We start from the raw sequence: 27705 nt of genomic DNA, 5'->3' as shown, positions 1-27705 counted from the left end.
CCCTGACGCTGTGAAGCAACAGTGCTTCATTGTTGTACAGTTTACATTAATCTCCAAGGTACAGCAGTTATTCTATTTCCTCTTCTCATTTCCAATTCTCTTTTTTTAATAAATTTCGAGTACCCAATTAATTTTTTCCAATTAAGGGGCAATTTAGCATGGCCAATCCACCTAGCCTGCACATCTTCGGGTTGTGGGTGCGAAACCCACACAAACACGGGGAGAATGTGCAAACTCCACACGGACAGTGACCCAGAGCCGGGGTCGAACCTGGGACCTCGGCGCCGTGAGAAAACAGTGCTAACCCACTGTGCCACCGTGCTGCCCTTCCAATTCTCTAATATTAGATTTGTTTGTCTGGGCAGCATGGGGGCGCAGTGGTTAGCACTGTTACCTCATGGCACCGAGGACCCGGGTTCGATCCCGGCCCTGGGTCACTGTCCCTGTGGAGTTTGCCCAAAGATGTGCAGTGTAGGTGGATTGACCACGCTAAATTGCCCCTTAATTGGGAAAAAAATTAACAATTGGGTACTCTAAATTTAACAAAAAAGAGGGGGTGGAAAAGGATTTGTTTGTCCCAATCTATGTAGAACATCACGTGGACCTTCCCAATTAGCCTCATAGTATCCCTTGAATAGTTAATGTAATGGGTGGGATGGTTCTCCCTGGAGTTGTCGAGATGGACAGCACCCATCTTCTCCACTGCCTTTAGCGGGGAGGATGCTAGGGATTTTCCGGGATTGCGAAGGAACTGGTCATGAGTCCGTCGAGTAGCAGTGGGAAGTGAGACCCCGGTGGGGACCACTCTGAAGCAGTTCCTCCAGATTGGAATGTGGAAAATGTAACTCCATTATTTAAAAATGGAGGGAGAGAAAAGAGGGAGAATTGCGGACCAGTTAGCCGAACATCAGGAGTGGGGAAGATGCTGGAGTCTATTATGAAAAATGTGATCATCGCTTCTCGGCCTTTTGGCTAACATTGAGCGTAGATTGAGCCTTTTGGCTCAGATCTGGTATGTCTTCTTTATGGGGACCATGAATTGGATTCAATTTGAATTGTTTTTTGGAGCAGGCAAAGAGCTGGATTAGGGGTTCGCCTCTGTCCACACTCTGAGCCCTGGCTGTGTAACTAAGATAATGTATTAAAAAAAAAGAAAGATGTGATCAGGGCGGCATGTTGTGGCGCAGTGGTTAGCACTGGGACTGCGGCGACGAGGTCCCAGGTTCGAATCCCGGCTCTGGGTCACTGTCCGTGTGGAGTTTGCACATTCCCCCTGTGTCTGCGTGGGTTTCACCACCACAACCCAAAGATGTGCAGGGTAAGTGGATTGGCCACGCTAAATTGCTCCTCAATTAGAAAAAAAAATTGGGTACTCTAAATTTATTTTAAAAAATGAAAGATGTGATCACAGAACATTTGGAAAACAGTGAATGGGATTGGACAAGACAAAACCAGCATTGGTTTTATGAAAGGAAAATCAAACTTAACAAATCTACTGAATCGAACTAGTAGAGAACAATTGAATGTGGTGCATTTTGAAGTTTTCAGAGGGCTTTTGATGAGATCCCACATAGGTGGTGAGTGGGCAAAACGAAAGCACGTGGGATAGGATCCTGTATTGGCATGGATCGCGAATTGGCTGACAGACAGGAAACAAAGTGGGAAGAAATGGGTCTTTTTCTTCGTGGCAGACCGTGACTAATGGGATATTGCAGAGATCGGTGCTGGGTTCGATTCCGGCTTGGGTCACTGTCTGTGCGGAGTCTGCACATCCTGTGTGTGCGTGGGTTTCCTCCAGGTGCTCCAGTTTCCTCCCACAGTCCAAAGATGTGCAGGTTAGGTGGATTGGCCGTGATAAATTGCCCTTAGTGTCCAAAATTGCCCTTAGTGTTGGGTGGGGTTACTGGGTTATGGGGATAGGGTGGAGGTGTTAACCTTGGGTAGGGTGCTCTTTCCAGGAGCCGGTGCAGACTCGATGGGCCGAATGGCCTTCTTCTGCACTGTAAATTCTATGTAATCTATGTAATCTAGCTGTTCACAATATATATTAATGATTTGGATGAGGGAACTAAATGTAATATCTCCAAATTTGCTTTTTTAAATTCGTTCATGGGACATGGGCATTGCAGGCTGTGCCACATTTATTGCCCATCCCTAATTGCCCTTGAGGGGGCAGTTAAAAGTGAACCACGTTACTATGGGTTTGAAGTCACATGTAGGCCAGACCAGGTAAGGATGACAGATTTCCTTCCCTAAAGGACATTAGTGAACCAGATGGTGTTTTACGACAATTGATAATGGTTTCATGGTCATCATTAGACTTTTAACCCCGCATCTGCGTGGGTTTTGCCCCCACAACCCAAAGATGTGCAGGGTAGGTGGATTGGCCACGGTAAATTGCCCCTAATTGGAAAAAATTAATTGGGTACTCTAAAAATTATGTTTAAAAAAGAATCAGGAGACTTTTAATTCCAGATTTTTATTGAAGTCAAATTTCACCATCTGCGGTAGCGAGATTTGAACCTGGGTCCCCAGAGCATTACTCTGGATCTCTGGTTTACTAGCCCAGTGACAATGCCACTACGTCACCGCCTCCCCCTGATGACACAAAACTGGGTGAAGTTCTGAAGAGGATGCAAGGAGGTATCAACGTGACTTTGAGAAGTTGAGTGAATGGGAAAACATATGGCAGATATGGTACAATGTGGGAAGAAGTGAAGTTCTGCACTTTGGAGTGGAAAAACTGAAAGATGGGTATTATTTAAAGGCGATATATTGGGAAGTATGGATGTACAAAGGGGTCTGGGTGTCCTGGTACACCAGTCGATGAAAATGCAGAGACTGGTGCACCAAGCACTTAGGCAGGCTAATGATATGTTGGCCTTCGCAGCAAAAGGAGCTGAGTTCAGAAGTAGGGATGTGTTGCGGTTGCCATACAGTGAGATCACATCCGGAGTATGGCCTGCAGTTTTGGTCTCCCTATCTAAAAAAGGATATACTTGCCACAGAAGGAGTGAAGCAGAAGTTCACTGGGCTAACACTACTGTTGGCAGGCCTGCCCCATGAGGAGATGTTGGTTCAACTGGGCCTGTATTCACTAGAGTTTAGAAGGATGAGAGGAGATCTAATTGAAAAGTGTATAATTCTAACAGGGCAGGACAGACTAGATGCAGGGAGGGTGTTTCCCTAGTTGGGCACGGTCTCCGCATACAGGAAGGACCATCTTGGACTGAGATGAGGGAAAAACGCTTCCACTCAAAGGGTAGTCAACCTGAAAATGAAAATCACTTATTGTCACAAGTAGGCTTCAAATGAAGTTACTGTGAAAAGCCCCTAGTCGCCACATTCCGGCGCCTGTTCGGGGAGGCTGGTACGAGAATTGAACCGTGCTGCTGGCCTGCCCTGGTCTGCTTTCAAAGCCAGTGATTTAGCCCTGTGCTAAACCAGCCCCTGTGGAATTTGCTACCACAGAAGGCTGTAGAGGCCAAGTCACTGAATGTATACAAAAAAGATATAGATTATAAAGACAGCCCGAGACTCAGAGACAGTACTTACCTTTGGAAGGAGGGAACAGTGGACATGCGAGGGACAGCCTTCTTTTTTTAAAATTTATTTAGCGTATCCAATTCATTTTTTCCAATTAAGCGTGGCCAATCCACCTACCCTGCACATCATTTGGGTTGTGGGGCCGAAACCCACGCAAACATGGGGAGAATGTGCAAGCCCCACACAGACTGTGACCCAGAGCCGGGATCGAACCTGGGACCTCGGCGCCGGGAGGCAACCGTGCTAACCACTTGCGCCACCGTGCTGCCCTGGGACAGCCTTCTCTTAAGCTGTTCAAGCAGCGCGATGGGGTTCGAGGTGGGGGGGGGGGGGAAGAAATCACAGATAAGCAGTAAACTGATTGATGTTAGGGACTGTGTATAAATAACTGCAACTGAAAGTTATAACAGTGAGGGGGAAAAAGTTGAGAGAATAGAGAAGAAGTGACTCGGAAAGCAGAAGAGAAGGATAAAGACAAACCGCAGTTCAGAAAGTGACGTGGGACCAACCAAAGCAGCTGATTTGGTGAGTAGATCCGGGTGAGTTTTTTCCCCCAATCTTTTAATGAAATTCATTGTTTAAAACTTAGTTGTAACTAAAAATAAATAAATTTAAAATGTGTATAGCTTGTCTGGTACTAATCACGATAGAAGAGTTACTTTGGGGCTGGTTTAGCACAGGGCTAAATCGCTGGCTTTGCAAGCAGACCAAGCAGGCCAGCAGCACGGTTCAATTCCCGCACCAGCCTCCCCGAACAGGCGCCGGAATGTGGCGATTAGGGGCTTTTCCCAGTAACTTCATTTGAAGCCTACTTGTGACAATAAGCGATTTTCATTTCATTTTCATTTAATTAAGAAACAAGGTTCCTAGCTAACGTAATGTTTCTTTTTAGGGAGTAACGAGCTTAATCAAGAAGGGCATTATGGCAGGAAGGCTCAGACCCGTGATATACTCCTCGTGCACAATGTGGGACACTTCCTGCATCCCTGGTGACCATGTGTGCAGAAGGTGTGTCCAAATGTAGCTTCTAGTTAACCGGATTTCGGAGCTGGAGCTGCGGGTGGACTCATTGTGGAGCATCCGCGATGCTGAGGAAGTCCTGGATAGCATATTTAGCAAGGTGGTCACACCGCAGGTGAGGATTGCACAGACAGAAAGGGAATGGGTGTCCATCAGGAACAGTAAAAGACTCAGAAAGGCAGTGCAGGAGACCGCTGTGCTCACCACCCCCTCTCAAACAGATATACCACTTTGGATACTGTTGGGGGGGATAGCCGCTCAGAGGAAAGCAGCAGCAGCCAAATCCACAGCACCGTGGGTGGATCTGCTGCTCAGATGGGTGGGAATAAAACAAATGGCAGGGCTGTAGTGATAGGGGATTCAATAGTTAGGGGCACAGGCAGATGCTTCTGTGGTCGCAAACGTGAATCAAGGATGGTATGTTGCCTCTCTGGTGCCAGGGTCCGGGATGTCACGGAACCGCTGCAGGACATTCTGGGGAGGGAAGGTGAACAGCCAGTGGTCATGGTACACATTGGTACCAACGATAGGCAAACTAAAGGATAAGGATCTGCAGGAAGTTAGGAGATGACCTCAAATGTAGTAATCACGTTAGCACAGTGGTTAGCCCTGTTGCTTCACAGCTCCAGGGTCCTAGGTTCCCGTCTTGGGTCACTGTCTGTGCGGAGTCTGCACGTTCTCCCTGTGTCTGCGTGAGTTTCCTCCGGGTTGTTGCTTGTTATGCTTTCCCTTAATTTGCTCTGTTTTAATTACCTTTGCTCAAGAGTCGCCAGGTATCTTTCTGGTACCACCACAGGGTTCAAAGCCGAATTCTGATCAATGACTCGATACACCAGTTAGTAAGTTTGAAATCAATGCACATTTATTTACACACACAGTCAATTATTACTCATGCACAAACTCTACTCACTAAACTACAACTACTACTAAAAGCCTATACTTAACTTCGAGTGGCCCATTCAGTCAGAGGAACAATGGCCGTTGTCCGGTTCTGATACTGTTGGCTTTGAACTAGTACCGAATAGTAGCTAGGAGCGTCTATCTCGCAGCGTGCGTTGACCTTAGACTTACTTGGCTGGTGCTTGGCGGCCTCTCGTCGCTGAGAGCCAAATGCCAAGTTGAAGATGGAGAGGAGTAAGTGTAAGAGAGCGAACTGACCTTGGGGACTCTGCTTTATACCCCAAGGGGTTTCGTGCTCTTCTGGACGGACCCCGGACTTGGTCCCAATTCATTGGACCATGTCCCAATCGTTCGTATTGATTTTCTCCAATACCGGGGTTGTTCCCTGATCATTGGGCAGGCCCTATGTAACCGTTGGCCTGTCTTTGTTTTAGCTTCCACTGGCGCCGGGGAGTCTGTCCTGGTCTCGATTGTTTCAATGTTTCCTTTTTGTCACCGGAGATAGCTCATTAATATGCTAATGGCTATTGGTTTCAGTTCTGTCTGGGTTCTGCAAGTCTTAATACACAGGAAACCTTGCACCTGCTTGTTTTCTCTAGTACTGTCCATTTTTCCCTGCACTCTTTGCGAGTGTCCATTTTGGAATCGGGACGTGGCTACCCCAGGTGGCTACAGGGTGCTCCGGTTTCCTCCCACAAGTCCAAAATACGCGCTGCCACGTGAATTGAATTCTCCCTCTGTGTACCTGAACAGGCGCCAGAATGTGGTGACTAGGAGCTTTTCACAGTAACTTCATTGCAATGTCTTTTTTTATATTTTAGAGTACCCAATTCATTTTTCTTGGCAATTAAGGGGCAATTTAGCGAGGCCAATCCACCTACCCTGCACATCTTTGGGTTGTGGGGGTGAAACCCACACAAACACGGGGAGAATGTGCGAACTCCACACGGACAGTGACCCAGAGCCGGGATCGAACCTGGGACCTCAACGCCGTGAGACATCAGGGCTAACCCACTGCGCCACCGTGCTGCCCACTTCATTGCATTGTTAATGTAAGCCTACTTGTGACAGCAAAGATAATTATATCTCAGGATTACTCTCAGTTCCATGCGCTAGAGAGAGCAGGAATAGGAGGATAGATCAGATGAACGCATGGCTGGAGAAATGGTGTAGCCGGGAGGGATTCAGATTCTTGAGGTACTGGGACCGGTTCTGGGGCAGGTGGCACCTGTGACTGTACACCTGTAGGGGCTGTTTAGCACAGGGCTAAATTGCTGGCTTTGAAAGCAGACCAAAGCAGGCCAGCAGCACGGTTCAATTCCCGTACCAGCCTCCCTGAACAGGTGTCGGAATGTGGCGACTAGGGGCTTTTCACAGTAACTTAATTTGAAGCCTACTTGTGACAATAAGCAATTTTATTTTATTTATTTTTATTACAAACAGGGTGGGTTGCACCCAGGCAGAGCTGGAACCAATATCCTAGCGGGGGCTTTTGCTTGTTCTATTAGGGAGTATTTAAACTAGTGTGGCAGGGGGATGGGATCCCAGGCGTCGGATCAGATGGGTCAAAATCAGATCAGGAAAATGGAGGTAGAACTTTAGCTAGTGACGTAGAAGATATAATGATAGACGTTGAACTACAGAAGAAGCAAAGTTTTAAGAAGTGCCAAGCAAGTGAAAGTGGTGGAGTTAAACTGTTTGTACTTCAATGCAAAGAGTATTACAAAGAAGGTAGATGAGTTAAGAGAACAGGTAGACACATGGCAGCAGGATGTCATTGCTATAATGGAAACCTGGCTAAAGGAGGGACAAAACTGGCAGTTCAGTATCCTTCGATACAGAGTTTTCAGGTAGGAGAGAAAGGGAGATAAAAAAGGAGGGGGAGTAGCATTAATGGTTAAAGAATCCATTCTAGTTGTGAGAAGGGATGATATACTGAACGGGTCAACAAACAAGGCTTTATGGGTTGATCATGGGGGCAGTCACACTACTAAGAGTATTATATAGACCCCTAAATTGTGAAAGGGAGATAGAAGAGGAAATATGTCGACAAATCTCTGCCTGTAAGAACAAGAGGGCAATAATAGTAGGAGACTTTAACTATCCCAATATCAACTGGGAATCAAACAATATATATTGGAACTGAGGGAGAAAAATTCATGCAGTGTGTCCAGGAAAATATTTTCACCAATTAGTGACAACCCAACGGAAGGAGATGCAATCCTAGGCCTAGTCTTGGGGAAGGAAGAAGGGCAAGTGGGTGAAGTGACAGTTGGTGACCATATCGGAGATAGTGATCACAATTCAGTTAGATTCAGCCTTACCATGGAGAAGGACAGAGATAAAGCAGGAATACATTTTTTTATCTGGGGGAAGGCAGATTTTGTAGAAATGAAAAGGGATCTTGGCTGAGGTGGGCTGGCCAACATTGCTAGAGAATAGATCTGTGGGAAAACAGTGGGAAGCACTAAAAGGAGAGATCCTAAATGTACAAAGTAGACATGTCCCCTCAAAAAGAAGAGTGGCCAAATCTAGACCCCCCTGGTTGTCTAGAGGAATACAGGAGAAGATCAAACCGAAAAAGAAAGCGTACGATAGGCATAAAGAACTAAGCACTGCAGAGAGCCTAGACGAGTATAGAAAGTGCAGGGATGAAGTTAAAAAGGAAATTTGGAAATGAAAGAGAGGGCATGAAAAAATATCAGGGAGTATAGTTAAAGAAAACCCAAAGATGTTTTACCAATATATTAATGGTAAAAGGTTAGTTAAGGAAAAAATGAAACCTATCAAAGATGAAGAGGGGAACTTGTATGTGGATGCAGAGGCTGTGGGAAGAGTTTTAAATGAATATTTTGTCTCTGTGTTTACAAAGGAAATGGATAATGCAGATATAGTAGTCCTGGAGGAACATTGTGAGATACTGGATGGGATAATCATAAATAGAGAGGAAGTACTCAAAGAATTAAAATCCTTGAAAGTTGATAAGTCGTCAGGGCCAGATGGATTTTTTCCTGAGGCTACTGAAGGTGGTTAGGGAAGAGATAACAGATGCTCTGAGAATGATTTTCCAATCCTCACTAGACACAGGGGAGGTACCAGAGGACTGGAGAAATGCAAACTTTGTTCCATTGTTTAAAAAGGATCAAAGTAAAAACAATTATAGGCCAGTTAGTCTTACATCAGTAGTGGGCAAATTACTGGAATCAATCCTGAGAGGTAGGATTAAGTGTCACATAGGAAGGCATGGACTAGTCCAGGATAATCAGCATAGATTTGTTAAAGGAAGGTCTTGCCTCACAAATTTGATTGAATTCTTTGAGGAAGTGACAAGAAGGATTGATGAAGATAGTGCAGTGGATGTGGTGTACATGGATTTTAGCAAGGCATTTTACTAAGTCCCACAAGGCAGATTGGTCAAGAATGTGAAAGCCCGTGGGATACAGGGCAATGTGGGATACAGGGCAATGTGGGATACAGGGCAATGTGGGATACAGGGCAATGTGGGATACAGGGCAATGCGGGATACAGGGCAATGCGGGATACAGGGCAATGCGGGATACAGGGCAATGCGGGATACAGGGCAATGTGGGATACAGGGCAATGCGGGATACAGGGCAATGCGGGATACAGGGCAATGCGGGATACAGGGCAATGCGGGATACAGGGCAATGCGGGATACAGGGCAATGCGGGATACAGGGCAATGCGGGATACAGGGCAATGCGGGATACAGGGCAATGCGGGATACAGGGCAATGCGGGATACAGGGCAATGCGGGATACAGGGCAATGCGGGATACAGGGCAATGCGGGATACAGGGCAATGTGGGATACAGGGCAATGTGGGATACAGGGCAATGCGGGATACAGGGCAATGCGGGATACAGGGCAATGCGGGATACAGGGCAATGCGGGATACAGGGCAATGCGGGATACAGGGCAATGCGGGATACAGGGCAATGCGGGATACAGGGCAATGCGGGATACAGGGCAATGCGGGATACAGGGCAATGCGGGATACAGGGCAATGCGGGATACAGGGCAATGCGGGATACAGGGCAATGCGGGATACAGGGCAATGCGGGATACAGGGCAATGTGGGATACAGGGCAATGTGGGATACAGGGCAATGTGGGATACAGGGCAATGTGGGATACAGGGCAATGTGGGATACAGGGCAATGTGGGATACAGGGTAATGTGGGATACAGGGCAATGTGGGATACAGGGCAATGTGGGATACAGGGCAATGTGGGATACAGGGCAATGTGGGATACAGGGCAATGTGGGATACAGGGCAATGTGGGATACAGGGCAATGTGGGATACAGGGCAATGTGGCAAACTGGATAAACAGTTGGCTCAGTAACAAGAAACAAAGGGTAATGGCCGATGGCTGCCCTTGCAATTGGAAAGTTGTTTCAAGTGGTGTTCCACAGGGCTCAGTGTTGGGACCCTGTTTGTGTTATATTAATGATTTGGACGTGAATGTGGGGAGCATGATTGGGAAATTTGCAGCTGACACAAAGATTGGCCAAGTGGTAGACAATGTAGAGGTTAGCTATAATTTCAAAAATTGGTGGAATGGGTGATAAAATGGCAGATAGAATTTAACACAGAAGCGTGAAGTCATGCATTTAGGAAGGTCAAACCGTTGTAGAGAGTACACAATAAATGGGAATATACTAAGCAGGGTAGATGAAGTGAGAGATCTTGTCGTACAGGTACACAGGTTCAAGTAGACAAGATTAAGAAAGCATATGGAATGCTCCCCCTCACTGGCAGAGGTATAGAATATAAAAATAAGGATATAACATTTGAATGGTCTAAAACACTGGTGAGGGAACAACTGGAATATTGTGCGCAGTTCTGGTCACCACATTACAGGAAGGATGTTATTGCCCTGGAGAGAGTGCAGAGGAGGTTTACAAGAATGTTGCCAGGGCTGGAGAAGTGTGGCTATGAGGAGAGATTGGATAGGTTGTGGTTATTTTCCTTGGAACAAAGAAGGGGTGACTTAATTGAGTTGAACAAAATTATGGGGAAGAGATACGGTGGACAGGATAAAATTATTTCCCCTGGTGGAGAATTCTAGAACCAGGGGAGATAGATTCAAGATAAGTGGCAGAAGGTGTAGAGGCGACATGAGGAAAAGCTTTTTTACACAGAGGATAGTGAGAGTCTGGAATTTGCTGCCCGAGTTGGTGGTGGAGGCAGAGTTCAAAAACTCTTTTGAAAGGTACATGGGTCTGCACCTTAAATGCTCCAAAGTACAGGGCTATGGACCGGGTGCAGGAAGGTGGGATTAGAAAGGGCACCTGGGTGTCCGAGGACTGGCATGGACAAGATGGGCTGAATGACCTCCTTCTGTTTTGTAACCGTTCTATGATTTGGTCATGGTCAATGGCTGGGTCACTGACTTACCTGGTGACTTTTCAGAAAGCTCCATCGGTAAAGATCTGTTTCCGCAGGGTTTTAGTTGCAGTAACTGCAGAATTTCTTTTACAGAAAATCCACCAGGTAAGCATATCTATAACTACCAGGATATAACGCTCCCCTCCTTTTACTGTGGGTAATGGGCCTGTATCATCAATTCCAATGTTCGGGCGGTACAGTGGTTACTACTGCTCCCTAACAGTGCCGAGGACCCAGGTTCGATCCCAGCCCCGGGTCACTGTCCATGTGGAGTTGACAGTCTGGGTGTGTGTACCATGATTGAATTTAACTCCACCAGGTACTCTTGAGTGCTTCACTAACCAGTGAAAACTTGATCTCTGTGCAATACACTAGGCATTCGATTTTTCCACAGGGGTGTGTGACTGAGAAATATCCCACTGGAAAATGTTGCCATTCACCTTTAATGCATTAGTACATCAAAGAGTGCCAACAGGTCTGTGGAATTCATTGGCTGCATGGTCCAAAGAACCAGCACAGGGATGTTTGGAAGAATGGTTTAAATCTATGCTGTATCATTCTATAACATAATTAATATTCAGAATCGGGGCATAGAGAGAGGAAGAGAGAACAATCAATGACTGCGGGATTGAATCCTGCTCAGTCAGTGATGCGACCATCAATTCACACGAGACGACTAGTAGAAACGAACAGTGGTTTTAATAAGCTAGATCTGTGCCTGCCTGTGACTGCTCTGTACTGAGTGCCGCCTACAAGCTGCAGATCTATATACCACCCCCGAGGGGGCGGAGCCACAGGCAGAGCCCACAAGGGCATCAACAGAGTACAATACAGTAGTAGCAATATGTTCACCAGTCAGTATCTTCAGGGTGGAAGAGAGAGGAGCCAGTAGGAATAGTTAAAAATCTCAATGTATTTTCACATGTGAGCAACAGTTTCAATCACATTGAACAATATAGAATCGCAGGGCACTCATTCAATCTGAAGAGTGAGATTAATTTGAAGCATTGACTCTGTTGATCTCTCCAGATGCTCCATTTTCCAGCATTTTCTGTTTTTATTGCACATTCACAAGGATTTATGTGTGATTTGGTTTGACTAATTGTCTCTGCTAGTTCTGTAGTTCAGTTGCACTGTTGCCCAATATGCCCCGCGGATCTACACCCCATTACAGGACAGTAGTGAGCATGCGCAGACCTGCTCTCGATCATGCGCAGTCGTGGGTCCGATCTGGAGCATGCGCAATGTCATTTTGATGGGACGAGCCTGAGTCACGGCGACGCTGTTCAAGCGGGTGAGATCCGGGCGGTGCAGGGCAGGAATGGAGTCCGGGGTGAGGGGGAATATGGCACTGGGTGAGGGGAGGCTTCAGAATCACAGCGTAGGCCGCAAGCCCTGAGTAGGAATGCTAGCACTCGAGTTTGCCGCTTCGGGTTTTTTATTCCAAGCTGGGAACGGCCGCCATCTCAGTTCGACGGGCCCCAAAGCTCGTGGGCATCCATCTTGGTGGCTGCTGGAGTGGGCGGGGCATCAGAGTCTCCGTCACCCGGATGGCGAATGGCCGCCATCTTTGTAAAGGGCAGTGTGCTGGAGGTCAGGGGGCAACTTGCGGTGGGACGCATGCGCGATGCAGGACTGACAGTGATGGAATTTGGAAATTTCTTTTACAGGGGCTAAAAAGAGGAGGATTGACCAACATACAAAATAGGAGCTGAAATAGGTAATTTGGCCCCTGGAGCCTGCTCTGCCATTCAATAAGATCATGACTGATCTGTTTGTGTTGTGTTTCACATTCCCCATCTACTCCCGATAGCCTCTGATTCCCATGTCTAACAGTAATCTATCTTGGGCAGCACGGCGCTGCAGTGGTTAGCACTGCTGCCTCACGGCGCCGAGGTCCCAGGTTTGATCCCAGCTATGGGTCGCTGGCCGTGTAGAGTACACTCCCCCCCCCCGTGTCTGCGTGGGTCTCACCCCCACAACCCAAAGATGTGCAGGATAGGTGGATTGGCCATGCTAAATTGCCCCTTAATTTGGAAGGAAAATACTTGAATACTCTAAATTTTTAGAAACAAAATAATAATTTATCTCCCTCTGTCTTTAAAATATTCACTGACCCTGTCTTCTGAGACAGAGAGCTCCAAAGTTGCATAACCCTATAAAGAGGGGAAAAAAAACTCATCTCTGTCCCAGAGGGCATTCCCTAATTTTAAAACATTGGTCTCTAACTCTGCATTCTCCCACAAGAGGAAACATTCTTTCCACGGCTACCTTCAGTACCATTCAGGATCGTTTATACTTCAATCATGTCATACCTAACTGTTCTCAACTCTCGTGGAGACAAGTCCAGCCTTTCTGACCTGTCCTCATAAGACAGCCCACTCATTCCAGGTATCCATTTAATAAACCTATTCTGTACCGCCTCCAACGTATTTACATCCTTCGTTTAATAAGGAGTCCAATACTGCACACAGTATTTGAGGTGTGGTCTCACCGAAGCATAACATCTTTACTTTCATGCTCAATTCATCTCGCATTCCATCAGCCTTCTTGGTTACATGCTGCTATGTATTTCATAGAATTTACAGTGCCGAAGGAGGCTGTTTGGCCCATCAAGTCTGCACCGACCCACTGAAAGAGTACCCCACTTAAGCCCACACCTCCAACCTATCCCAGTAACCCCACCTAACCTTTTGGATACGAAAGGCCAATTTTAGCATGGCCGATCCACCACATCTTTGGCGATAGGAGGAAACTGGAGCACCCGGAGGAAACTCAGTCACCCGAGGCCGGAATTGAACCCGGGTCCCTGGAGCTGTGGGGCAGCAGTGCTAACCACTGTGCCAAATACACAATTTACATTGTTTATTTACCGCATGTCCTATGTTTTTCATGTATGGAATGATCTGTCTGGACTGTACGCAGAACAATATTTTTCACTGTACCTCTGGACACATGACAAATCTAAATCGTGCACGTGTATAACACACAGTGAACTCAAATCCAAATACTTGTTGATCTCATCTGAACCTCTATCCTGGACTGAAACTTATGACTTTTATAATCTCCTTTGACAGAGTGCAAGAAGAGTTGATGACCGGGAGGTTTTCCTGTCATTCCAGTGCTTCTGATATCTTTCCAGCTGCAGGCTCCAGCTGGAGATTTCAATATTGAAAACAGTGAAATTGTTTCAGAGGTGAGTATTTTTGACCATTTACCTGTAATATATAGCTCCTAGTGCTGTGCGCTGTTCTCTGTGAGAGGTATAATGTCTCTGGGACATGGTCTGACTCCTTTATTTTTTATAAAAATCCCGTGAGGCCGCAGGGCTAACCCACTGCGCCACCTTGCTGCCCGTCTGACTCCTTTATTGTGGATCTGAATCCATGTCCATCTATTGCTCTGTTTCACATCTGCCCTCCCTGATCACCTCTCTGCCATTGTCTAACTTCCTCTGTTTCTAATAATGTGTGTACCTTAACCATTTTTGGGATTTTACCGTTATTTTTTTCCAGCTGAATCTAAATGAGGTTTCCCATCGCCTCACCATTTACTGCTGATTTAGCCGCTTTATCTTTCTGTGATCAGGAAGTGTTTCCTGCACAACAGTATATTTCTCTCCGACGACCGAGCTTACATTTTTGAAAAATAAGTTTAGAATATCCAATTCATTTTTGTTCCTCAATTAAGGGCCAATCCACCTACCCTGCACATAGAACAGTACAGCACAGAACAGGCCCTTCGGCCCTCGATGTTGTGCCGAGCCATGATCACCCTACTCAAACCCATGTATCCACCCTATACCCGTAACACAACAACCCCCCCCCCCTTTAACCTTACTTTTAGGACACTACGGGCAATTTAGCATGGCCAATCCACCTAACCCGCACATCTTTGGACTGTGGGAGGAAACCGGAGCACCCGGAGGAAACCCACGCACACGGGGAGGACGTGCAGACTCCACACAGACAGTGACCCAGCCGGGAATCGAACCTGGGACCCTGGAGCTGTGAAGCATTTATGCTAACCACCATGCTACCCTGCTGCCCCCTTTTGGGTTGTGGGGGTGAAACCCACGGGAACACGGTGAGAACGTGAAAACTCCACACGGACAGTAACCCAGAGCCGGGATCGAACCTGGGACCTCAGCGCCATGAGGCAGCAATGCTAACCTCTGCGCCACTGTGCTGTCCTCTTCTGAGCTTACATTGACCAACGTTTTCTGCTCCACGTTTATTCCCTGTAATTAATTCTACACATCCTGAAACATTAACTCTCTTTCTCTCTCAAGGGGCATTATCTGACCTACTGAGCATTTCCAAAGGTTAAATGGAGTTACGGGGATAGGATGGGGGAGTGGACCGAGGTAGGGTGCATTATCGGGGGATCGGTGCGGACTCAATGGCCTCCTTCTGCACTGTAGGGATTCTGTGATCTAAACCTGGATCCCCAGAGTATTACTGTGGGTCTCTGGATTACTAGTCCAGTGACAATACCAATACACCACCACCTTGATACAGTGTAAAAAAAAATATATTTTCTAAACAAATATTTCTGGAAATGCTTTTAATCTACTTTAGATATACATGTTTTTAAGTGCGGCGCAGTGGTTAGCACTGCTGCCTAATGGCACTGAAGACCCGGGTTTGATCCCGGGTCACTATCTGTGTGGAGTTTGCACATTCTCCCCGTGTCTGCAAGAGTCTCACCCTCACAACCCAAAGATGTGCAGGCTAGGTATGGATTGGCCACGCTAAATTGCTCCTTAATTGGAAAAAAAAATAATTGGGTACTCTTGTTTTTTAAAAAAAAAGATAGACATGTTTTAAAAAGGTATTCTTGGTGTCACTAACAAGACCAGCAGCAAATATTCCCCATCCCCAGTCACCTGTGGAGAAGATGATGTTTGACCCTGGAGCTGTGAAGCCATTGTCCTTAGCGTGTGGCGAAGGTGCTCCCACAATGCTGTTAGGTAAAGAGTTGCAGGTTATTCACCCAGTGATGATGAAGGAGCAATGATATATCATAGAATTATCATAGAATTTAGTGCAGAAGGAGGCCATTCGGCCCATCGAGTCTGCACCGGCTCTTGGAAAGAGAACCCTACCCAAGGTCAACACCTCCCCATATCCCAATAACCCAGTAACCCCACCCAACACTAAGGGCAATTTTGGACACTAAGGGCAATTTATCATGGCCAATCCACCTAACCTGCACATCTGTGGGAGGAAACCGGAGCACCCGGAGGAAACCCACGCACACACGGGGAGGATGTGCAGACTCCGCACAGTGACCCAAGCCGGAATCGAACCTGGGACCCTGGAGCTGTGAAGCAATTGTGCTATCCACAATGCTACCGTGCTGCCCAAATCCCTGTATGATATATGTCCAAATCAATCTCATTTTGTATTTTACATAACAGATTTAATGTAATAAAATATTCCAAGACTATTCACATATTCACAATAATGTTACAAAGCAACATTTGACACTGAGCCACAGAAGGAGATATTGGGGCAGGTGACCAAAGGTTTGATCAAAAAAGTAGGTTTTAAGGAGTGTCTAAAAAGAGAGTGAAGTAAAGACACAGCTGAAAGGAGGAAATTCCAGAGCTTGGAGCTGAGGGAACCGAAATAATGGCCACCAGTGGTTAGTAGATCATAGAATTTGCAGTGCAGAAGGAGGCCATTCGGCCCATCGAGTGACCGGCTCTTGGAAAGAGCACCCTACCCAAGCCCACACCTCCACCCTATCTCCATAACCCAGTAACCCCACTCAATACTAAGGGCAATTTTGGACCCTAAGGGCAATTTAGCATGGCCAATCCACCTAACCTGCACATCTTTGGACTGTGGGAGGAAACGGGAGCACCCGGAGGAAACCCACGCAGACACGGGGAGAACGTGCAGACTCCACACAGACAGTGACCCAGTCGGGAATCAAACCGGGGACCCTGGAGCTGTGAAGCAATTGTGCTAACCACCGAGCTACCGTGCTGCCCACAGTGGAGTGATTAAAATCGGAAATATTCAAGGGTCCGGAATTAGATGAGAGCAAAGATCACAGTGGTGTTTGTGACTGGAGGAGATGACAGAGAGCGGAGTGTTCGCAGCCATGAAGGGATTTGAAAACAGGGGTGAGATTTTTTAAATGTTGGTACTCCTTAAACGAGAACCTTTGCAGGTCAGCGAGCACAGAAGTGATGGGTGAACCAGACTTGGTGTGAGTAAGGAGGCGGCAGAGTTTCAGATGATCCCGAGATTCCAAAGAGGTTGAGTGTGGGAAGCTGGCCAAGAGTGCGTTCGGACAGTTAAGTCTCGAGGTAACAAAGGAATGAATGAGAGATTCAGACGGAGATGACCTGAGACTCGGGCAGAGTCGGCGATGCTACTAAGGTGGGAAGAGTAATTCCGGGTGATGACGGGGATGTGCGGTTGGAAGCTCAGTTTGGGGTGAACCAGAAAACTGAGGTTGTGAACAGTCTGGTTCAGCGTCAGACAGATGCCAGAGAGAGGGAGTGGAGTTTGTCGTGAGAAGTGAAGACAATGGGTTTTGCTCTTCTCAATATTGAATTGGAACAAATTTCTCTCTTTTTAAAAATAAATTTAGAGTACCCAATTCATTTTTTTCCAATTAAGGGGCAATTTAGCATGTTCAATCCACCTACTTTGCACATTTTTGGGTTGTGGGGGCGAAACCCATGCAAACACGGGGAGAATGTGCAAACTCCACACGGACAGTGACCCAGAGCCGGGTTCGAGCCTGGGACCTCGGTGCCGTGAGACTGCAGTGCTAACCACTGCGCCACCGTGCTGCCCAGAAATTTATCTTTACCCAGTGCTGGATGTCAGACACCGTCAGGATGGTGTGCAAATCAAAAGACAACTTGCAGATGGGGGTGTCACATACCACCTGCTTCGTCGCTCCTTCTAGTTGATGGAGGTTGAGGGTTTTGGAGGTTCTGGGAGTTTCAAACATGTAAAATCACTCTCCTTTTCTCTCTCTCCCTCCCTCTCCTACTTCTGCCGCGCTGCCTTTCTCTGGATCTCTAAACAGGAATATGAAGAAGAAGGAAAGCAATGTGTTGAGAGAAAATGATCTTGGATATAAGGAAATGTCAAACAACCCTTCTGAAATTCTTAGTCACTCAGTCCCAAAATCCCAGTTATAGCCATTAGGAAATTCATAATGAATGCTGGGCATGTGTGCTATCCCCCCACTCTCTTCAGCTCTCTCTCCTTCTGTTCCCATGCTTCTGCTGCCAGTGTCCAGGGTCCAGACTGTGTGGGGTTCCCTTCCCTGAAGGACATTACTGAACCAGTTGGGTTTTTATGACAATCCAGCAATTTTCATGGTCACTTTTTCCCAGTGCCGGCCCCACAATTGACCAGATTTTTTTTTTTTATAAATTTAGATTACCCAATTATTTTTTTCAATTAAGGGGCAATTTAGCATGGCCAATCCACCTACTCTGCACATTTTTGGGTTGTGGGGGCGAAACCCACGCAGACACGGGGAGAATGTGCAAACTCCACACGGACAGTGACCCAGAGCCGGGATCGAACCTGGGACCTCAGTGCCGTGAGGCGGTTGTGCTAACCACTAGGCCACCGTGCTGCCCTATATGACCAGATTAATTCAGCTCAATATCACAACCTGCCTTTGTGTTTTTTCTGGGTTCTCTCTCACTCCCTTTTTTTTCTGTTTTAAATCAATTTAGAGGGCATTAGAACGGGAGGATTTGCAATCAGGAAACTCAAACTGAACATTACATCAAAGCATCTGACAGAGTCGGCCATTTATTGTCATCGTTGTGTCACTTTGGATTTTGAGCATGGAAGAAAAAAGCGCCGTTCACAGTGGGGAGAAACCGTACACGTGTTCTGTGTCTGGACGAAGCTTCAACCAACCCTCTGACCTGTTGAAACACAAATGCGGTCACAATGTGGAGAAGCCATGGAAATGTGGGGACTGTGAGGAAGAATTCCATTCCCCATCTGAACTGGAAATTCACCAACGCACTCACACTGGGGAGAGACCATTCACCTGCTCTGTGTGTGAGAAAGGATTCACTCAGTCATTCAACCTGCTGAGACACCAACAAGTTCACACTGGGCAGAGGCCGTTCCATTGCTCTGTGTGTGGAAAGGGATTCACTCAGTCATCCAACCTGCTTACCCACCACAGAGTTCACACCGGGGAGAGACCATTCACCTGCTCCCAGTGTGGGAAGGGATTCATTCACTCGGGAAACCTGCTGTCACACCAGCGAGTTCACACTGACAAGAGACCTTTTAAATGCCCAGAATGTGGTAAGTGCTTTAAAAGTTCCAGGGAACTGACACGCCACCAGCAGGTTCACACTGAGAAGCGACCTTTTAAATGCCTCGAATGTGGGAAGGGCTATAAAAGTTCCTGGGAACTGATGTTCCATCAACGTGTTCACACTGACGAGAAACCATTCAGGTGCTCTCACTGCGGGACTGGGTTCAAGCAATCATCTCAACTCGCTGTACATCAGCGCATTCACACTGGGGAGAGACCGTTCACTTGCTCTGAATGTGACAAGGGATTCACACGATCCTCCCAACTCATGGTGCACCAGCGAGTTCACACTGGGGAGAGACCCTTTAAGTGCCCAGAATGTGGGAATTGCTATAAAAGTTTCGGGGAACTGATGTCCCATCAACGTGTTCACACTGACGAGAGACCGTTCAGGTGCTCTCACTGCGGGACTGGGTTTCGGAAATCATCTCATCTCACTGAACATCAGCGCACTCACACTGGGGAGAGACCGTTCACCTGCGCCAAGTGTGGGAAGGGATTCACTCAGTCATCCCAACTCATGGCACACCAGCGAGTTCACACTGAGGAGAGACCCTTTAATTGTCCAGACTGCGGGAAGTGTTATAAAAGATCTGGAGACCTGACGTCGCATCAACGTGTTCACACTGACGAGAGGCCGTTCAGATGCTCTCGCTGCGGGACTGGGTTCAGAAGATCATCAATACTAATTGAACACCAGCGAATTCACACTGGGGAGAGACCATTCACCTGCTCCAAGTGTGGGAAGGGATTCACTCGGAAATCCAACCTGCTGACCCACCAGCGAGTTCATAAGTGAGTGCAGTAATTGGATTTTGCTTTTACTCACTTCCGGGTGAACCACATCAGTGGGATCCCTTTCTGCTGAAAATAAACTATAGCTCAGTAATGTGTTAATATTCGGAAAAGAATCAACTAAATCAGCTTTGTGTCAAACGCAATGTGGTAAGTGTTTAATATCTCAGGACGCAAGTTAGTTCCTTTGGAAGTGCACGTCCTCTGGCTAAGACACCAACATTTGCTTTAGGTCCTTGTTTCATTGTTTTAGACAGCTTGGGTAGGTCTGATCCCATTCATTTCGAAGAATCTGCAATAAGAGAGTTCTAGGAGACAATTCAGCCATTTGGCTATCCAATTGACTTGGTCCAGATGAAGCATCTGTGAGGCCTTATTTATAAGACACTGGATGAAAGCAAATGACTGCGGATGCTGGAATCTGAAACCAAAACGAAAATGCTGGAAAATCTCAGCAGGTCTGACAGCATCTGTAAGGGAGAGAAAAGATCTAACGTTTCGAGTCCAACTTTGACAAAAGGTCATCTAGACTCGAAACATTAGCTCTTTTCTCTCCCTGCAGATGCTGCCAGACCTGCTGAGATTTTCCAGCATTTTCTCTTTGGTCTTATTCGATACTGCTAGTCCATCGACAAATCAGGGCTCACACTGAGCCAGAGGATCCACCACTTTACACCCCTGGGGGCATTTCACCTGGCCAAATATATGAGCATTTCCATTATTGGATGGAAAAGATGGCAGTGTTCTGGGGACCAAATTGGAGACCCAAGCACTGAGGTATGAGGAATAAACCATGTTAATGAGATGATTCGTAACACACTTGTGAAGGACTTTGGAAAGTCTTCCTGTGGCCAAGGTACTGTATAAAACATGATGTACCTTGTTATGATTCCCACTGATGTTACTACAGGGCGGGAAGATCCCAGAATAGAAGCCTGGCTCAATAGACTGAAGTTTTACTTTTTTATCAGAAATGTCTATGAACAGAGTCACGGGACTGCCAATTTGCTTTTCAGAAAAGATTGAAACATTAAAAGAAATATGAAAAGATTGACTATCATAAAATACTCCTTCACCCAACCTACACAATTCATAGAATCCCTCCAGTGCAAAAGGAGGCCATTCAGCCCATCGAGTGCACCGACCCACTGAAAGAGCACCCTACCTAGGTCAACTCCCCCACCCTAACCCCGTAACCCCCACCCAGGGACAATTTAGCATAACCAATCCACCTAACCTGCACCTCTTTGGCTGTGGAAGGAAGCCAAAGCATCTGGAGGAAATTCACGCAGACACTGGGAGAACGTACAAATTCCACACTGACAGTCACCCAAGGTTAGAGTTGGACCCGGGTTCCTGGCACTGTGATGCAGCAGTTCAAACCACTGTGCCACCCCCACACATTGCACACAGATTTTTAAGTATAACACAATTACAGAATATATCTTATATTGTGCTCAGCAAGTACATAGTCCTTGCAAACCAACAGGCCAACTGTGGTCAGACACACCCCACTCTGACCAGGCCTGTCTTGGTCTGCTTTAAAAGCCAGCTATTTAGCCCAGTGTGCTAAACTAGCCTCCTTGTTCAATATGTGTGAATAAAGATTCTTCCTTGACCTGGGCTAACATTTGACTCAATGCTTTTCATAGAATTTACAGTGCAGAAGGAGGCCATTCAGCCCATTGTCTGCACCGGCCCTTAGAAACAGCATCCTACTTAAGCCCACGCCTCCACCCTATCCCAATAACCCCTCCTAACCTTTCTTTGGACACTAAGTGCAATTTAGCACCTAACCTGCACGTCTTTGGACAGTGGGAGGAAACCGGAGCACCCAGAGCAGGGGTGGGCAAACTACGGCCCGCGGGCCGCATGCGGCCCGCCAAAGGTCTTTATGCGGCCCACCAAGATCAAGTCATTAAAAAAAAGTTTTTTTTTTAATTAAAAAAAAGTTTTTTTTTAATAAGGTTAATGGGGGGGGCTGTTGGGTTACTGGTATAGGGTGGATACGTTGACTTGAGTAGGGTGATCATTGCTCGGCACAACATCGAGGGCCGAAGGGCCTGTTCTGTGCTGTACTGTTCTATGCTGTACTGTTCTATGTTCTATATGAGGTGCCCAGAATCATAACCGGGTGAAGCGCCATTTTTGAAAAGTAGAGAAAAAGAGGGCTAAAGGCAGGATGCCGCCGGGGGAAGCGCTGAGGTATATGCCGTACGCTAATTGGTTACAACCGGGACTATTAATTAATATACTATGCGGCCCATTAAAATTGTGAATTTCTGAATGTGGCCCTTGCACGGAAAAGTTTGCCCACCCCGACCCAGAGGAAACCCATGCAGACATGGGGAGAACGTGCAGACTCTGCACAGACAGTGATTGGTGCTACCGTGCTGCCCAATTGATTGTAACTTTAATAGATTCTGTAGCTATAATCCCAATCGGATCAAAAAATATTATTTAGCATTTACCACGATTGATGTTTAATAGCGGTGCTATTACCCATCATTGGCAGAGATACATAATGTCGGTTATCTCCACGGAGAAATATTGCGCAGGCGTAGAGTCATGCTGTGACAGGCCCATGCGCAGTGATTGTTGGAGGTAGTTCGGGCACATTGCGCAGGCGCAGTCATGCTGTGACAGGCCCATGCGCAGTGTGATTGTTGGAGGTAGTTCGGGCTAATTAGCATCAGGTGAGAAACACAAAGAAAGTAATGGCGCGAGCGGGTTGGCAGAGGGGAAAATGGAGTTGGCGAGGACATTTCATAAAAAACCCGGGGTGTGCCTTAGACCCGGAATAGCAAGCTTCGATTACCGCGTTTATACCGACCGGGCGGCAGTTACGAATCTTGTGCGAATGTTGGCCCACCTTTAACGGTCACCATGTTTATCGGGGACACAATGCAACAGCGCAAGCGCGGCGGTCATCTTTGTAGGGGGCAATATGCAACAGAGTGCGTGGTGGCCATCTTTATTGGGACAATGCATTACTGCACATGTGCTACAAAACAGGAAGCCGGAAGGACATTAGTGAATTTCTCCCCTGGACTGACTGTGATGGATTTGTGGAAACTACATTTCTCGGGGGTTTGGAAGAACAGGATTTCCGGACGGGAAACTAAACTCGCCCTTGGTATCTGAGATTTGCAGTTTGTGTCAGACTATGTTGACTCCTCCTTCCCGCTTCTCTGACTCAGAGTTCCAGGCTGCAGCAGCTCGGGACACTGCTCCAGTGAGAGGTACTGTTGAGAGACACGAGAGGGTTAGGAGCTGACGAGAGGGTTAGGAGCTGGAGGAGATTATAGAGATTGAGAGATGTGAGGCCAGGGAGGGATTAAAAAACAAGAATAAGCAATTTGAAATAGCAGTGCTGCTTTCACCAGGAATCATTGTGGGGCAATAAATACAGGGGTGATAAGCAAATTGGACTTGGTGTGAGTGAGGACATGGAAAGCAGGGTTTTGGATGGTCTCAGGTTTACATAGGTTTAGAGATACCTGTTGCATGGAATTAAGTATCAGAATTGGATGAGCTGATGTGGGGGCAATGTCATGACAAAGCTGCCCCCTCAATTGGCATCCCATCCACAAATATTCACCCACCATCTCCGATGCACAGTGTCAGCAGTGTGTATCATCCACAAGATGCACTGCAGGATCCCACGGTAGCACAAGTGGATAGCACTGTGGCTTCACAGCACCAGGGGCCCAGGTTCGATTCCCCGCTGGGTCAGTGTGTGGAGTCTGCACGTTCTCCCCGTCTCTTCGTGGGTTTCCTCTGGTTTCCTCCTACGGTCCAAAGACGTGCAGGTTAGGTGGATTGGCGATGATAAATTACCCTTAGTGACCAAAAAGGTCAAGAGGGGTTATTGGGTTATGGGGATAGGGATGAAGTGAGGGTTTAAGTGGGTCGGTGCAGACTCGATGGGCCGAATGGCCTCCTTCTGCACTGTATGTTTTATGTTAATCCTTTGACTGAACCTCCCCATCTGTCTTCTACAACCTCGAAGGACAAAGACAGCAGACACGTGGGGCTACACCATCTGCATGATCCACACCCCTAAGTCACTCACCATTCTGACTTGGAAATATTTCACCATTCCTTCACTGTCGTTTGATCAAAATCCTGGAACTGCCGCTGCCACCTCTCCAGTAGATGGCACAGTGGTTAGCACTGTTGCTTTACAACAACAGGGGGGAATGACCTTCTGCACTGTAGGTATTTGACAAAGTCAAAGATGCCAGACAATGCTTGGAATGCGAACATTTGCAGGTAATCAAACCAGAGATGGGGTAACCCCAGGTTAAAGAGGTGTGAATTGTCTCAAGCCAGGACAGTTGGTAGGATTTTGCAAGTCCAGGCCAGATGGTGGGGGGTGGATGTAATGCGACATGAATTCAGGATCCCTGTTGAGGCCGCACTCATGCGTGCGGAACTTGGCTATAAGTTTCTGCTCGCCGATTCTGTGTTGTCACGCGTCCTGAAGACCGCCTTGGAGAACACTTACCTGGAGATCAGAGGCTGAATGCCCTTGACTGCTGAAGTGTTCCCCGACTGGAAGGGAACATTCCTGCCTGGTGATTGTCGCGCGATGCCCGTTCATTCGTCGTTGCAGCGTCTGCATGGTCTCGCCAATGTACCACACTTCGGGACATCCTTTCCTGCAGCGTATGAGGTAGACAACATCAAGGGCAAATAGGGATGTGTAATAAATGCTTGCCTAGCTACCAACACCCACATTCCGTGAAAGAATACGCAGTTGCCTGGGAGCGGGATGGAGAATGGAGTTTGTAGTGCGGACAAAGACAATGGCTTCAGTTTTTCCAATATATAATCGGAGGAAATTTATATTCATCCAATACTGGATCTCAGACAAGTTAGGGCAATGTGAATTGGAGGGAACTTGAAAATTATGGTATTTGCATCCACCTGCTACCCTGGTCCTTCTCAGTGTTGAAGGTCGAGCATTTGGAAGGTTCTGGTGAAGTTGCAGATATACAAAATCCCTCTCCTCAGTACCTTGCTTTCCCGTCACTTCCTCGTCTCCTTTTGAGGCCAATCTTGTCAAAGTCCAGACCGTGTGGCAGGCTCCCTTCCCTGAAGGACATTATTGAACCAGTTGGGTTTTTATGACAACCCAGCAGTTTTCATGGTCACTTTTTCCCAGAACCGGCCCCACAAATAACCAGATTCATTCAGCTCAGTTTCACAACCTGCCTTTGTGTTTTTGTGGGTTCTCCCTCACTCCCTTTTTTCTGTTTTATACCAATTTCACAGGATATTAGATGGGGAGGATTTGCAGTTGGGAAACTGAAAGCAAACATCACATCAGGATCTGACTGAGTTGCCTAAATTATCAAAACCTAAACATCATTGGATTTTGAACATGGAAGGAAAAGGCACCGTTCACAGTGGCGAGAAACCGTACACGTGTTCTGTGTGTGGACGAGACTTCAGCCGATCATCTGGCCTGTCAAACCACAAGAGGAGTTACACTGGAGAAGAACCATGGAAATGTGGGGACTGTGAGGAGAGATTTTGTTGCCTGTCTGGACTGGGATTTCACCAATGCAGTCACACTAGGGAGAGGCCATTCAATTGCTCGGTATGTGGGAAGGAATTCTCTCAGTCATCCACCCTGCTGACTCACCAGCGAATCCACACCGGGGAGAGAACTTTTAAATGCCCAGACTGTGGGAAGTGCTATAAACGTTCCTGGGAACTGATGTCCCATCAGCGAGTTCACACTGACGAGGTGCTCCGACTGCGGAACTGGGTTCAGGCGATCATCTCAACTCACTGTACACCAGAGAATTCACACTGGGGAGAGACCGTTCACCTGCTCCAAGTGTGGGAAGGGATTCACTCGATCCTCCCACCTGCTGACACACCAGCGGGTTCATACGATGAGAGACCTTTTGAATGCCCAGACTTTGGGAAGTACTTTAAAAGTTCTCAGGTGCTCATTTCTCATCAACGTGTTCACGCTGACAAGAAAGCACGGTAGCATTGTGGATAGCACAATTGCTTCACAGCTCCAGGGTCCCAGGTTCGATTACGGCTTGGGTCACTGTCTGTGCGGAGTCTGCACATCCTTCCCGTGTGTGCGTGGGTTTCCACCGGGTGCTCCTGTTTCCTCCCACAGTCCAAAGATGTGCAGGTTAGTTGGATTGGCCATGATAAATTGCCCTTAGTGTCCAAAATTTCCCTTAGTGTTGGGTGGGGTTACTGGGTTATGGGGATAGGGTGGAGGTGTTGACCTTGGGTAGGGTGCTCTTTCCAAGAGCTGGTGCAGACTCGATGGGCCGAATGGCCTCCTTCTGCATTGTAAATTCTATGACTCTATGTTCTCATTGTGAGACTGGTTTCAGGTGATCAGCTGACCTTATTGTACATCAGCGAGTTCACACTGGGGAGAGACCTTTCAGGTGCTCTCACTGTGGGACTGGGTTCAAAACCTCATCTTACATCAGCACATTCACACTGGGGAGAGGTTGTTCACCTGCTCAGAGTGTGGGAAGAGATTCATTCAGTTATCCACCCTGCAGAAACACCAGCGAATTCACAAGTGATTACAGAGGTTGGATTTTGCTGTTAATCACATCCAGGACTGAGGGGTCTGTTTCTGCTAATGTTAATAAATTCCAGCCCAGTTATAGGGGTTAATATTCCATGTAATGGGGGCAGTACGGTAGCATAGTGGTTAGCACTGTAGCTTCACAGCACCAGGGTCCCAGGTTCGATTCCCCGCTGGGTAACTGTCTGTGCAGAGTCTGCACGTCCTCCCAGTGTGTGCGTGTGTTTCCTCCAGGTGCTCCGGTTTCCTCCCACAGTCCAAAGATGTGCAGGTTAGGTGGATTGGCCATGGTAAATTGCCCTTAGTGTCCAAAAGGGTTAGGACAGAAATGAGGGCTTAAGTGGGCTTGTGCAGACTCGATGGGCCGAATGGCCTCCTTCGGCACTGTATGTTCTATGCAAGTCAAATAAATCAGTTTTTTCTTAAACTGTGTTGAATCTTTTTTTTTATAAATTTAGCGTACCCAATTATTTTTTCCAATTAAGGGGCAATTTAGTGTGGCCAATCCACCTATCCTGCACATTTTTTGGGTTGTGGGGGCGAAACCCACGCAGACACAGGGAGAATGTGCAAACTCCACCCGGACAGTGACCCAGGGCCGGGATTCGAACCCGGGTCCTCAGCGCCGTAGGCAACAATGCTAACCACTGTGCCACCGTGCTGCCCTTTGTTGAATCTTTTTAACATCTGAACAGAAGTTACTTTTTGAATGGCTGTCTCTTCCATCCTCACCTCCAACAAGTGTAAGGAAATTATGGATCTTTTTCGTCACTAAGATTGAGATGATCTGATCACAGCTAAACTGCCTCAAAGTTTCTCCTTGCCCAAGTTCTGAACTCACATATTTCTCCAGTTTCCCTCCCATCTCTCCATGTGCCCTCTGGGTGCTCACCTTGTCCATGAGACCTACATTCTGCTCCATTGACCGCCTGGCTTCTCCATGTTAGCCGATATTGTCAACCACTACCTCTCTCTCTTTTGGTTCTGCCCTTCTCACCTTGAAATCTACCATCATCTTTAAGCTCAAAAAAAATCCTTTAACTCCACCATCTTTGCAAACTATCACCCCATTTACGATCTCCCTTTCCTTTCCAAATTCCTTGAACTGGGTGTCCCCAAGGATCTATC

At 47.1% G+C, this 27705-nt stretch overlaps 1 protein-coding gene across 5 annotated transcripts; it reads left to right on the top strand.

Annotated features, from left to right (window-relative positions):
* The first annotated feature begins 2 nt into the window (after positions 1-2).
* Positions 3-26117, top strand: LOC119952410 (zinc finger protein 229-like). 5 transcript variants are annotated; one of them, XM_038776140.1, is made up of 5 exons: positions 3-58; positions 12548-12597; positions 13955-14073; positions 18598-19997; positions 25278-26117. In XM_038776140.1, the coding sequence occupies exons 4-5, from the start codon at positions 18712-18714 to the stop codon at positions 25312-25314; spliced, it is 1323 nt and encodes a 440-aa protein (XP_038632068.1). In that variant the 5' UTR covers positions 3-58; positions 12548-12597; positions 13955-14073; positions 18598-18711; the 3' UTR covers positions 25315-26117. The 5 variants fall into 5 exon arrangements, with proteins under 5 accessions (XP_038632068.1, XP_038632066.1, XP_038632067.1 ...); XM_038776138.1 differs by lacking the exon at positions 3-58 and adding an exon at positions 11875-12171; XM_038776139.1 differs by lacking the exon at positions 3-58 and adding an exon at positions 11875-12210.
* The last annotated feature ends 1588 nt before the right edge of the window (positions 26118-27705 follow it).

The sequence above is a fragment of the Scyliorhinus canicula genome, chromosome 17, assembly GCF_902713615.1.
Source record: "Scyliorhinus canicula chromosome 17, sScyCan1.1, whole genome shotgun sequence".
Classification (NCBI taxonomy): domain Eukaryota; kingdom Metazoa; phylum Chordata; class Chondrichthyes; order Carcharhiniformes; family Scyliorhinidae; genus Scyliorhinus; species Scyliorhinus canicula.
The sequence above is the reverse complement of the archived record's forward strand: the minus strand, read 5'-3'. Positions and strand labels throughout refer to the sequence as shown.

Bases quoted from the DNA above. Each gene is read 5' to 3' on its own strand.
- LOC119952410 (XM_038776140.1), top strand. From the start codon at position 18,712: ATGGAAGAAAAAAGCGCCGTTCACAGTGGGGAGAAACCGTACACGTGT. The intron at 19,998-25,277 runs GTGAGTGCAGTA...CCAATTTCACAG, and splicing joins ACCCACCAGCGAGTTCATAA to GATATTAGATGGGGAGGATT.